This window comes from Monodelphis domestica, chromosome 3 (genome assembly GCF_027887165.1).
Source record: "Monodelphis domestica isolate mMonDom1 chromosome 3, mMonDom1.pri, whole genome shotgun sequence".
Lineage (NCBI taxonomy): Eukaryota > Metazoa > Chordata > Mammalia > Didelphimorphia > Didelphidae > Monodelphis > Monodelphis domestica.
Window position 1 is genome coordinate 343,625,653 of NC_077229.1, and position 13,913 is coordinate 343,639,565.

Genomic DNA, 13,913 nt, shown 5'->3' on the forward strand with positions numbered 1-13,913 from the left:
CATGTCATGCAAACTCCTGACCAGTTAGGATTCTTTTTGACCTTTGGAATGTTTGACCTGTGCCAAAGGCCAGGAGTGCCACTTGAATCTCCAAGGGACTTGGGGATGATTTCCTCTAATGAAGGGTTTCCAGGGGAGGTATTGGACCAGAGTCTAGGTGCTTGCTTTCACCTTTCCATCCCTCCTCTTCAATGGAATTGATGAAGGGGGAAGACTGAGTGGCAGAATTTAGCCAGGAAACACCTGTGGCATATTCGTGACTGCCTTATATCACTGAATTTGGCACTCCGTTTACATTCACATTTCTGGTTTGAATGTCAAGCCAATTTGAAATATCAACCCAGATTAGAATATGGACAAACAGCATGACTAAGACAGAGAGTGGTGTCTCCTAAACCTAAACCTAAAAAGGAAAAATCAAAGGGAACCTATTCCTAAGTGTTTGAAATTCTGAAGGAGCAGAACAACCGAAGAGCTTGTCATTTTGAAGCACCATGGAGTTCATTTGTCCATGAAATACAGAGGGAAGAAGATGGAGAAAATCCTAGCAGTTGGGGGGGCATCACTGTACAATCATAAGGTCAAAAGAGGCCTGGTTGAGGAGGCTCAGTGTGGCCCCTGGTATATCCTGAAGGCTGCAAGGTTCTGGAGCAGGAGGGCATTTGTGGGATTTATTCTGACAGCTGCCTTGGGACAGGGTCCTCTCTGAGTTGAAACTAGTCCCGGATCCAGATTTTAAATACCATTCAGTGTAGAGCTGCTCTATACCATAGGGTGTTCTCTGGGAAGACCGGAGAATGAGATTTCATTCTGGTGGAGTCATCACCATGAACTCCATTTGGGGCACTTGTGTGGCCCCAAACTTAGCATCCGTTTCTGAAAGGTCATGCCAATATCTTTGGCACTTGCTTCTCCCATGCTACAAAATCTAGTTACTGCCACTTGATGTCATTCTAGAACGAAAGGGGGCAGGGGTAGATTCTATAGTGGATGTCTAGTTAATTGTGCAATTCCTAGGCAGTAGACAGTCTAAGGAAATCAAATTATTTTTCTATTCCAAAAATTATTGACTAGCTAGTAATTTTCCCGTCTCGAGAGAGAGACATGATACACTTGAAGAACATATTGCTAGAGATGGACCCTGAAGGAGCCAAAGAAGCATTTGTAGGTCAGGCGGAAGCTGGGGGTGGGGGGGCGTGGTGCCGGCGGGTGGCACAGTTGTCAGGGAGGTCCCTTCCAAGTCCCCCAGAGAGGCTGCCACCATGTGGCTGTCCCATCTCTAGAGACAGGGTGAAGGAGCCATGGATGAGGAAGAAGATGAGATGGAGAACTTTGAGATCCCTGATTGGGACCTCCAGAATGCATTCCAGCCCAAGCGGCAGCGTCATGGGCAGACCAAGGAGGAGGCCACAGAGGGAGTATGGGCTGAGCAGGAGAGGCCCAGCTCTGCAGGCCATGGCTCCCTCCAGAGACCTTTGGACTCCCGGTGAATTTCATTGGAGCTGGCCTGAAGCAAGCAGAGCAGGAGGATTCCGAGGAGCAAGAGAGGCCCGTGAAGCAGCTGGACTGGCCTCAAGATTTGGGCCCACAGAAGTGACAAGCAGCTGGTGATTGTCCAGCCAGCCAGAAAGGCTGGGTGGGAGGAGCCAAACCTTTCACAGACCCGGGCAGCTGGGCAAGGCACACCAAAGGAATTGGACACACGCTTTTGCAGAAGATGGCTTCTGGTGCAGGGAAAGGCCTGGCCAGGAAGGCACAAGGTACCATTCACCCAATTGAAGCTAAGGGGAGAAAAGGCCAGGCTGCTGGGGGAGCCTCTGGCTCAGAAGGGACCGCTCAGTCAGGGCAAGATTTCCCTGGGCTTGACTCCCAAGAAGAGGAGGTTCAGAAGGAGCTCAGCCAGGGGTGGAAAGACCTGAGTGGGGGCAGGAAGAAACCAAAATGCTCCTCTCCAACAGGTGCCTGCCGGGGTTTTCGGCTGTTCCTGCTCTCACCTGTAGGCCTTTGGTAGTCTCAGTTCACTCCCAAGACCTGTGGGTGCCCCTGGCTCACTTCAGGGGATCCCTTCACACACTCCTTGATTAGAGCACACTACTTCTCTGAGCCAGAGATCTGAGCTCCCCTTGCCCACCTGCTGCCCTTTCCCCTGTTTCTACTCAGACAGGACTAGGTCCTTGGTGGTCTTGGTCAGGTCCCCAGACCTGGGGCTGCCCCTTGTTCAGTCCTGGGCAGCCCCTCCCTCACTGGTGGATTCTGGCCAGTGCTGACTTCAACTCTGGCTCCCTTGGTGTGGTGGCTCGGGGAGGGTGGGTCAGCTTTTCATTCCCTTAGATTGGGGAAATGACACAGTCCCACCTACCTTCACTGCTGAGCCTTGGTGTGGGGCCTCTCCCTTCTTATGAGGATGGTGTCTTTTCTGGGGGTGGGGGAGGGGAGGTTTGAGGTCATCTGTGCCATTGGGTCTGAGGAGAGGAAGGGAGCCACCTTTACCAGGAAGTCCCCGATATTGTCAAAATGGATACCATTGTGCCCTAGAACATGAATAGGATGAGCACAGAAAAGTCTAGGAAAAGATGTGAACTGATATCATGTAAACTGATGACTGGAAGGACACTATACAGGAACAGAAATTTTGAATCTGAAGGATTAAATCATCAGCAAAGTTTCCAAGGCATTCCCAAGGGACTCATGATGGAAAAATACGATCAACACCCAAGCAATGAATTTTTGGAATCGGATGGTAGATCAGAGTACGCCATCTTCCACTTCATTTGCTGAGACTTGACTGGAAGGGTGATGTGCATCTTCCCTCACGGATTCAGCAATAGGGAAACCTCTTATGAAAGCATTGCTATAGCTCATATCTGACTCTTTATTGCCTTGGGGACGGGGAGGGAAAGAATCTGATTTCTAAATGGAAAATCAAAAATTGTTTCCACATGTAATTGAATAAACTGAAATGAAAACAGTCTTCCATATTAAAAAACAAAAAGTGGCCATTTTTCTACACACACAGAACTAGAGTACCATGCTACTTGAACCTGTAGGGCTAGCAGCAGTCTAATGGTGGTCACATTCCCTGCAACTACAACGTCTTCTTTTACTCACAGAACAAACAACATCATAGCCACCTGGGCAAATTTCACCTACATTCGGGTATTTAAGAAAAGAAATCCAAGTTAACTTCCCCCCCCCCATTCATGGTAGTCTGAAGACTCTCCCACATTCAGTACATTTACTAAATTTCCTTTCAAGTGTTTTCTGATGGGTGAGAAGAGCAAACTTCTCTTAGAAAGCTCTCCCACATTCACTACCCTCATGGTTTTCCTCCTTTGGAATCCTGATGGAAATCCATGGCTGACCTGTCAGAAGGTTTTGCCACCTTCACTATACACATCAATGATTCTCTTCAGTATGAGTTCTGATGGAAGGACCACGAGGTATTTGAACGTTTTGTTCACATTCAGAGTGTTCATAGGGCTTGGCTCCACTTTCAGTACTGATGCTGAGTAAGAAATGAGCAGTACTTGAAGGATTTCCCACAGTCAGTACATTCACTAGGTTTCTCTCCAGTATGAATTTTCTGGTGTTCAATAATGTGCTCTGTTTAAAAGCTCTCACATTGTGTCAGCCCAAGAAAAATCACCAGAGAAAACAGTTTCCACAGGGAAGAATAGAAACAAATTCATAAGTGGGAGCCCCAGTAAATGAACTTTCCAAAGTCTCCTGTTGACATCCCTTTTCATTAATGAGAAATGAGGGGTGTATGGAGCCACTAAGAAATGAGTGTCTTCAATATAGTTTTGGTTATCAGTAGGGACATTAGATCACTCTTCCTGAAACACCAAATGGAGATGATTGGAATCATTAGATAACAGTTTCACTCTCCCTTCTCCTTTCCCCTTCCCAGTCTCTTCTCACAAAAGCTCTTAATGAGGAATCTTTTGCATAGGAAGAGGATATTGGATGAGTTTCTTTTGAATTGGGAGTTCCCTTGTAAATCTTGGGGTCTCCTTGAAGCACAGTGTCCCCATCCTTTGAGTAAGCAATGAAACCACATTTGTGGGCATCTCATCTTGGCCCAATTGTTTGAGCGGTAAGGGGGGGGTATATCTTGTTATATGCAGACACCCCAAAATCCCCACTCCAGACAAGGGAAGTAATCAAGGGGAGCTATAAAAAACAGGAAATGCTCAGTTCCACTTTTTGATATGAAGTTTTCAGAACATTTTCCTCCCTTACAAGATTCATGCCTCCCTCCCCCCTTCCCTTTCTCTTCCAGGTGTTGACAAGCAGTTCCACTGGGTCATTCAATGACCATTACTTGTCATGAAATAACAGGGCAGCAGGCTTGGAGTCGGCTCCAAGGGGAACCTTGGAGTGAACTGTCCAGTTTAGGGTACTCTCATGTATCTGGAATGTAAAACAGGTGCTTATCAGGAGACCACCTTGAAATGTGAAAAAGAAAAGGACAAAAAACATGGTGGGGAATATGGGCAACCTGAGGACAGGACTCAGATTGAGAGGCAGGAACCACAGGCCTCAGGGTATCCAGACTCTCAGATCAAGGTATCTCATTGCCTAGCACAGTGTCTGAAACAGAGTAGTCACTTCAATGTGGATTGAAATCCTATGTGTCCCTTGGTTGGCCAGAATGGGAGCTGAGCTCTAGAGGAAACCTCCTTTGTGAGGGTCCAAGGCTATCTGGCCATGATACAACAGAAACGAACCTTACAAGAGTTGCTGTGGCCCCAAGTTTTCCCATGAGAAACTGAGGCTTGTCTTGGCATGCTTGCTGTGCTAGCACCAGGCCTACTAGACACATACGAGGTCTCTAAAATTCTCCTCCAGGAAAATAGTCAGAAAAGACTCAAAGGCCAGAAGAGTGGAAGGAAAGGGCTTTACCCAGCACCACACGAGTCCTTAGGCTGAAAAAGACCAACTCTTTCCATCTAAAGCGAAGCCCATGCAGTCCTCCAAATTCTGTCACCCCCAAATATTGAATTTTTTTTTTCAGAAAACCTGGACATCTTGGGCTGAGGCAGAAGAGTGAGGCCAGGTTCTTCCTGTGCTCTTTTAGCTGAATCAAGTTCCTGGGGGGTGGTCAATGGCAAACCTTGGCCCAACAGAGCCATCCTGTTTGCCACTTTTAAAGGGAACACTTTGGTCTCTCTGAGTTTACACTTGGGAAAGGGAATCCTTTCTTCCCTTTGCCTCTTCTGAGTTAACCTCACTGAGGTAGCCCTGCTTACATTGTGAAGAAGGGATCAACTCTCCTTTGTCTACTTTGGAAGGGAATCAGCAAGAGATTGAAGACCCTCCCTAGTCCTGGGTGACAAGCTACCAGGGTCATGGAGAAGTCCCAAGTCACTTAGAGCTGCACCCTACTAAGTCAGTGCCAAACTTGTGCATCCTCTGAGCAGAGTTCACACCTTCAGAAACCCAGGCAGCCAGGAAGGTGTGAACCCTCTTGATGTGTAGCCACCCCTCCAGAAGGGGAGAACTGGTTCCCACAAGCACTGCCCTCTGGGCAGGGCTAGACAGTTTGAAAACTGTGATTGGCCCCTGTGAAGAGGGGCGGGGACAAAAGAGCACCATAAGAACCCAAGGCTCCTGGGACTTGAGTCACTCTTGTGCAGATACTCTCCTGGCTAGAGAGAGACAGACAGAGGCAGAGACAGAGGCAGAGACAGAGAGGATAAAGAACTTTTCTATCTCCTTTACTTTTTTTACTTTAAGGCTTCCTCTATTTTGTACAGAAATTTCTGGCTTGAGATAGAATATCGGCGACAACAGAATTTCCTCAAATTCTTGACTAACTGGGGCAAGTCCCCTCCTTCCCTCAGGGCACACTTCTGCTTGCAGCCCTGCCTTTGGGGCTGAGAAAGAGGGTGATGGCTGCTGGAGGGAGAGACCCTGGTGCTGGCCATGTGGAGGAAGAAGCCTCGCAGCTTGTCTTTCCCAGAGAGTTTGAAACAGCACAAACTCTCCTCAATTCAGAAGTGCACATGCTGCTAGAGCATCGAAAGCAACAGCATGAAAGTGGGCAGGATGCACGAGGACTTCCATTGGTTTTCTGGAAAACTTTAGATTATGCTGCCCGCTTTAGTCGTTTTCAAAACAGGGAAACCATTGCTAGTGTTCGGGGCTTGTTACTCCAGAAGAAGCTCCACAAGTTTGAGTTGGCTGCTTTAGCAAACCTTTGTCCTGAGACAGCAGAGGAGGCCAAGGCTCTGATTCCAAGCCTAGCCGGTCGATTGGAAGATGAAGACTTGCAAGAGGTCCTTGATGATATTCAGACCAAGAGGAGCTTCCAGTATTAAGAGCAGGAACCCAGCCCTTCAGTGAAAACCAAAGAGGAAATTTCCCAGAAGTCTTCTGCAACTAAGAAGAACTCCAACTCTCTCCAGAGACTATTCAGAAATGTCAGTCACAAAAGCTGGTCGAGCCTCCTAGGGACAAGGCCATGCAGAGTCCCCTTGCATCCACATGTCATGCAAACTCCTGACCAGTTAGGATTCTTTTTGACCTTTGGAATGTTTGACCTGTGCCAAAGGCCAGGAGTGCCACTTGAATCTCCAAGGGACTTGGGGATGATTTCCTCTAATGAAGGGTTTCCAGGGGAGGTATTGGACCAGAGTCTAGGTGCTTGCTTTCACCTTTCCATCCCTCCTCTTCAATGGAATTGATGAAGGGGGAAGACTGAGTGGCAGAATTTAGCCAGGAAACACCTGTGGCATATTCGTGACTGCCTTATATCACTGAATTTGGCACTCCGTTTACATTCACATTTCTGGTTTGAATTTCAAGCCATTTTGAAATATCAACCCAGATTAGAATATGGACAAACAGCATGACTAAGACAGAGAGTGGGGTCTCCTAAACCTAAACCTAAAAAGGAAAAATCAAAGGGAACCTATTCCTAAGTGTTTGAAATTCTGAAGGAGCAGAACAACCGAACAGCTTGTCATTTTGAAGCACCATGGAGTTCATTTGTCCATGAAATACAGAGGGAAGAAGATGGAGAAAATCCTAGCAGTCGGGGGGCATCACTGTACAATCATAAGGTCAAAAGAGGCCTGGTTGAGGAGGCTCAGTGTGGCCCCTGGTATATCCTGAAGGCTGCAAGGTTCTGGAGCAGGAGGGCATTTGTGGGATTTATTCTGACAGCTGCCTTGGGACAGGGTCCTCTCTGAGTTGAAACTAGTCCCGGATCCAGATTTTAAATACCATTCAGTGTAGAGCTGCTCTATACCATAGGGTGTTCTCTGGGAAGACCGGAGAATGAGATTTCATTCTGGTGGAGTCATCACCATGAACTCCATTTGGGGCACTTGTGTGGCCCCAAACTTAGCATCCGTTTCTGAAAGGTCATGCCAATATCTTTGGCCCTTGCTTCTCCCATGCTACAAAATCTAGTTACTGCCACTTGATGTCATCCTAGAACGAAAGGGGGCAGGGGTAGATTCTATAGTGGATGTCTAGTTAATTGTGCAATTCCTAGGCAGTAGACAGTCTAAGGAAATCAAATTATTTATCTATTCCAAAAATTATTGACTAGCTAGTAATTTTCCCGTCTCGAGAGAGAGACATGATACACTTGAAGAACATATTGCTAGAGATGGACCCTGAAGGAGCCAAAGAAGCATTTGTAGGTCAGGCGGAAGTTGGGGGTGGGGGGCGTGGTGCCGGCGGGTGGCACAGTTGTCAGGGAGGTCCCTTCCAAGTCCCCCAGAGAGGCTGCCACCATGTGGCTGTCCCATCTCTAGAGACAGAGTGAAGGAGCCATGGATGAGGAAGAAGATGAGATGGAGAACTTTGAGATCCCTGATTGGGACCTCCAGAATGCATTCCACCCCAAGCGGCAGCGTCATGGGCACACCAAGGAGGAGGCCACAGAGGGAGTATGGGCTGAGCAGGAGAGGCCCAGCTCTGCAGGCCATGGCTCCCTCCAGAGACCTTTGGACTCCCGGTGAATTTCATTGGAGCTGGCCTGAAGCAAGCAGAGCAGGAGGATTCCGAGGAGCAAGAGAGGCCCGTGAAGCAGCTGGACTGGCCTCAAGATTTGGGCCCACAGAAGTGACAAGCAGCTGGTGATTGTCCAGCCAGCCAGAAAGGCTGGGTGGGAGGAGCCAAACCTTTCACAGACCCGGGCAGCTGGGCAAGGCACACCAAAGGAATTGGACACACGCTTTTGCAGAAGATGGCTTCTGGTGCAGGGAAAGGCCTGGCCAGGAAGGCACAAGGTACCATTCACCCAATTGAAGCTAAGGGGAGAAAAGGCCAGGCTGCTGGGGGAGCCTCTGGCTCAGAAGGGACCGCTCAGTCAGTGCAAGATTTCCCTGGGCTTGACTCCCAAGAAGAGGAGGTTCAGAAGGAGCTCAGCCAGGGGTGGAAAGACCTGAGTGGGGGCAGGAAGAAACCAAAATGCTCCTCTCCAACAGGTGCCTGCCGGGGTTTTCGGCTGTTCCTGCTCTCACCTGTAGGCCTTGGGTAGTCTCAGTTCACTCCCAAGACCTGTGGGTGCCCCTGGCTCACTTCAGGGGATCCCTTCACACACTCCTTGATTAGAGCACACTACTTCTCTGAGCCAGAGATCTGAGCTCCCCTTGCCCACCTGCTGCCCTTTCCCCTGTTTCTACTCACACAGGACTAGGTCCTTGGTGGTCTTGGTCAGGTCCCCAGACCTGGGGCTGCCCCTTGTTCAGTCCTGGGCAGCCCCTCCCTCACTGGTGGATTCTGGCCAGTGCTGACTTCAACTCTGGCTCCCTTGGTGTGGTGGCTCGGGGAGGGTGGGTCAGCTTTTCATTCCCTTAGATTGGGGAAATGACACAGTCCCACCTACCTTCACTGCTGAGCCTTGGTGTGGGGTCTCTCCCTTCTTATGAGGATGGTGTCTTTTCTGGGGGTGGGGGAGGGGAGGTTTGAGGTCATCTGTGCCATTGGGTCTGAGGAGAGGAAGGGAGCCACCTTTACCAGGAAGTCCCCGATATTGTCAAAATGGATACCATTGTGCCCTAGAACATGAATAGGATGAGCACAGAAAAGTCTAGGAAAAGATGTGAACTGATATCATGTAAACTGATGACTGGAAGGACACTATACAGGAACAGAAATTTTGAATAGTGATCAACTCTGAAGGATTAAATCATCAGCAAAGTTTCCAAGGCATTCCCAAGGGACTCAGGATGGAAAAATACGATCAACACCCAAGCAATGAATTTTTGGAATCGGATGGTCGATCAGAGTATGCCATCTTCCACTTCATTTGCTGAGACCTGACTGGAAGGGTGATGTGCATCTTCTCTCACGGATTCAGCAATAGGGAAATCTCTTATGAAAGCATTGCTATAGCTCATATCTGACTCTTTATTGCCTGGGGGACGGCGAGGGAAAGAATCTGATTTCTAAATTGAAAATCAAAAATTGTTTCCACATGTAATTGAATAAACTGAAATGAAAACAGTCTTACATATTAAAAAACAAAAAGTGGCCATTTTTCTACACACACAGAACTAGAGTACCATGCTACTTGAACCTGTAGGGCTAGCAGCAGTCTAATGGTGGTCACATTCCCTGCAACTACAACGTCTTCTTTTACTCACAGAACAAACAACATCATAGCCACCTGGGCAAATTTCACCTAGATTCGGGTATTTAAGAAAAGAAATCCAAGTTAACTTCCCCCCCCCCCATTCATGGTAGTCTGAAGACTCTCCCACATTCAGTACATTTACTAAATTTCCTTTCAAGTGTTTTCTGATGGGTGAGAAGAGCAAACTTCTCTTAGAAAGCTTTCCCACATTCACTACCCTCATGGTTTTCCTCCTTTGGAATCCTGATGGAAATCCATGGCTGACCTGTCAGAAGGTTTTGCCACCTTCACTATACACATCAATGATTCTCTTCAGTATGAGTTCTGATGGAAGGACCACGAGGGATTTGAACGTTTTGTTCACATTCAGAGTGTTCATAGGGCTTGGCTCCACTTTCAGTACTGATGCTGAGTAAGAAATGAGCAGTACTTGAAGGATTTCCCACAGTCAGTACATTCACTAGGTTTCTCTCCAGTATGAATTTTCTGATGTTCAATAATGTGCTCTGTTTAAAAGCTCTCACATTGTGTCAGCCCAAGAAAAATCACCAGAGAAAACAGTTTCCACAGGGAAGAATAGAAACAAATTCCTATGTGGGAGCCCCAGTAAATGAACTTTCCAAAGTCTCCTGTTGACATCCCTTTTCATTAATGAGAAATGAGGGGTGTATGGAGCCAGTAAGAAATGAGTGTCTTCAATATAGTTTTGGTTATCAGTAGGTACATTAGATCACTCTTCCTGAAACACCAAATGGAGATGATTGGAATCATTAGATAACAGTTTCACTCTCCCTTCTCCTTTCCCCTTCCCAGTCTCTTCTCACAAAAGCTCTTAATGAGGAATCTTTTGTATAGGAAGAGGATATTGGATGAGTTTCTTTTGAATTGGGAGTTCACTTGTAAATCTTGGGGTCTCCTTGAAGCACAGTGTCCCCATCCTTTGAGTAAGCAATGAAACCACATTTGTGGGCATCTCATCTTGGCCCGATTGTTTGAGCGGTAAGGGCGGGGTATATCTTGTTATATGCAGACACCCCAAAATCCCCACTCCAGACAAGGGAAGTAATCAAGGGGAGCTATAATACAACAGGAAATGCTCAGTTCCACTATTTGATATGAAGTTTTCACAACATTTTCCTCCCTTACAAGATTCATGCCTCCCTCCCCCCTTCCCTTTCTCTTCCAGGTGTTGACAAGCAGTTCCACTGGGTCATTCAATGACCATTACTTGTCATGAAAGAACAGGGCAGCAGGCTTGGAGTCGGCTCCAACGGGAACCTTGGAGTGAACTGTCCAGTTTAGGGTACTCTCATGTATCTGGAATGTAAAACAGGTGCTTATCAGGAGACCACCTTGAAATGTGAAAAAGAAAAGGACAAAAAACATGGTGGGGAATATGGGCAACCTGAGGACAGGACTCAGATTGAGAGGCAGGAACCACAGGCCTCAGGGTATCCAGACTCTCAGATCAAGGTATCTCATTGCCTAGCACAGTGTCTGAAACAGAGTAGTCACTTCAATGTGGATTGAAATCCTATGTGTCCCTTGGTTGGCCAGAATGGGAGCTGAGCTCTAGAGGAAACCTCCTTTGTGAGGGTCCAAGGCTATCTGACCATGATACAACAGAAACGAACCTTACAAGAGTTGCTGTGGCCCCAAGTTTTCCCATGAGAAACTGAGGCTTGTCTTGGCATGCTTGCTGTGCTAGCACCAGGCCTACTAGAGACATACGAGGTCTCTAAAATTCTCCTCCAGGAAAATAGTCAGAAAAGACTCAAAGGCCAGAAGAGTGGAAGGAAAGGGCTTTACCCAGCACCACACGAGTCCTTAGGCTGAAAAAGACCAACTCTTTCCATCTAAAGCGAAGCCCATGCAGTCCTCCAAATTCTGTCACCCCCAAATATTGAATTTTTTTTTTTCAGAAAACCTGGACATCTTGGGCTGAGGCAGAAGAGTGAGGCCAGGTTCTTCCTGTGCTCTTCTAGCTGAATCAAGTTCCTGGGGGGTGGTCAATGGCAAACCTTGGCCCAACAGAGCCATCCTGTTTGCCACTTTTAAAGGGAACACTTTGGTCTCTCTGAGTTTACACTTGGGAAAGGGAATCCTTTCTTCCCTTTGCCTCTTCTGAGTTAACCTAACTGAGGTAGCCCTGCTTACATTGTGAAGAAGGGATCAACTCTCCTTTGTCTACTTTGGAAGGGAATCAGCAAGAGATTGAAGACCCTCCCTAGTCCTGGGTGACAAGCTACCAGGGTCATGGAGAAGTCCCAAGTCACTTAGAGCTGCACCCTACTAAGTCAGTGCCAAACTTGTGCATCCTCTGAGCAGAGTTCACACCTTCAGAAACCCAGGCAGCCAGGAAGGTGTGAACCCTCTTGATGTGTAGCCACCCCTCCAGAAGGGGAGAACTGGTTCCCACAAGCACTGCCCTCTGGGCAGGGCTAGACAGTTTGAAAACTGTGATTGGCCCCTGTGAAGAGGGGCGGGGACAAAAGAGCACCATAAGAACCCAAGGCTCCTGGGACTTGAGTCACTCTTGTGCAGATACTCTCCTGGCTAGAGAGAGACAGACAGAGGCAGAGACAGAGGCAGAGACAGAGAGGATAAAGAACTTTTCTATCTCCTTTACTTTTTTTACTTTAAGGCTTCCTCTATTTTGTACAGAAATTTCTGGCTTGAGATAGAATATCGGCGACAACAGAATTTCCTCAAATTCTTGACTAACTGGGGCAAGTCCCCTCCTTCCCTCAGGGCACACTTCTGCTTGCAGCCCTGCCTTTGGGGCAGAGAAAGAGGGTGATGGCTGCTGGAGGGAGAGACCCTGGTGCTGGCCATGTGGAGGAAGAAGCCTCGCAGCTTGTCTTTCCCAGAGAGTTTGAAACAGCACAAACTCTCCTCAATTCAGAAGTGCACATGCTGCTAGAGCATCGAAAGCAACAGCATGAAAGTGGGCAGGATGCACGAGGACTTCCATTGGTTTTCTGGAAAACTTTAGATTATGCTGCCCGCTTTAGTCGTTTTCAAAACAGGGAAACCATTGCTAGTGTTCGGGGCTTGTTACTCCAGAAGAAGCTCCACAAGTTTGAGTTGGCTGCTTTAGCAAACCTTTGTCCTGAGACAGCAGAGGAGGCCAAGGCTCTGATTCCAAGCCTAGCCGGTCGATTGGAAGATGAAGACTTGCAAGAGGTCCTTGATGATATTCAGACCAAGAGGAGCTTCCAGTATTAAGAGCAGGAACCCAGCCCTTCAGTGAAAACCAAAGAGGAAATTTCCCAGAAGTCTTCTGCAACTAAGAAGAACTCCAACTCTCTCCAGAGACTATTCAGAAATGTCAGTCACAAAAGCTGGTCGAGCCTCCTAGGGACAAGGCCATGCAGAGTCCCCTTGCATCCACATGTCATGCAAACTCCTGACCAGTTAGGATTCTTTTTGACCTTTGGAATGTTTGACCTGTGCCAAAGGCCAGGAGTGCCACTTGAATCTCCAAGGGACTTGGGGATGATTTCCTCTAATGAAGGGTTTCCAGGGGAGGTATTGGACCAGAGTCTAGGTGCTTGCTTTCACCTTTCCATCCCTCCTCTTCAATGGAATTGATGAAGGGGGAAGACTGAGTGGCAGAATTTAGCCAGGAAACACCTGTGGCATATTCGTGACTGCCTTATATCACTGAATTTGGCACTCCGTTTACATTCACATTTCTGGTTTGAATTTCAAGCCATTTTGAAATATCAACCCAGATTAGAATATGGACAAACAGCATGACTAAGACAGAGAGTGGGGTCTCCTAAACCTAAACCTAAAAAGGAAAAATTCAAAGGGAACCTATTCCTAAGTGTTTGAAATTCTGAAGGAGCAGAACAACCGAACAGCTTGTCATTTTGAAGCACCATGGAGTTCATTTGTCCATGAAATACAGAGGGAAGAAGATGGAGAAAATCCTAGCAGTCGGGGGGCATCACTGTACAATCATAAGGTCAAAAGAGGCCTGGTTGAGGAGGCTCAGTGTGGCCCCTGGTATATCCTGAAGGCTGCAAGGTTCTGGAGCAGGAGGGCATTTGTGGGATTTATTCTGACAGCTGCCTTGGGACAGGGTCCTCTCTGAGTTGAAACTAGTCCCGGATCCAGATTTTAAATACCATTCAGTGTAGAGCTGCTCTATACCATAGGGTGTTCTCTGGGAAGACCGGAGAATGAGATTTCATTCTGGTGGAGTCATCACCATGAACTCCATTTGGGGCACTTGTGTGGCCCCAAACTTAGCATCCGTTTCTGAAAGGTCATGCCAATATCTTTGGCCCTTGCTTCTCCCATGCTACAA

General features: G+C 47.6%; 2 protein-coding genes across 2 annotated transcripts; both read left to right on the forward strand.

Moving 5' to 3' along the window:
- Positions 1 to 5,894: 5,894 nt before the first annotated feature.
- Positions 5,895 to 6,323, forward strand: LOC130458006 (DNA-directed RNA polymerase II subunit RPB4-like). Its single transcript, XM_056820899.1, has one exon. It carries the CDS (start codon positions 5,895 to 5,897, stop codon positions 6,321 to 6,323), a length of 429 nt encoding a protein of 142 aa, XP_056676877.1.
- Positions 6,324 to 12,262: 5,939 nt separating this feature from the next.
- Positions 12,263 to 12,823, forward strand: LOC130458007 (DNA-directed RNA polymerase II subunit RPB4-like). Its single transcript, XM_056820900.1, has one exon. The coding sequence runs from the start codon at positions 12,395 to 12,397 to the stop codon at positions 12,821 to 12,823; it is 429 nt and encodes a 142-aa protein (XP_056676878.1). The 5' UTR covers positions 12,263 to 12,394.
- The last annotated feature ends 1,090 nt before the right edge of the window (positions 12,824 to 13,913 follow it).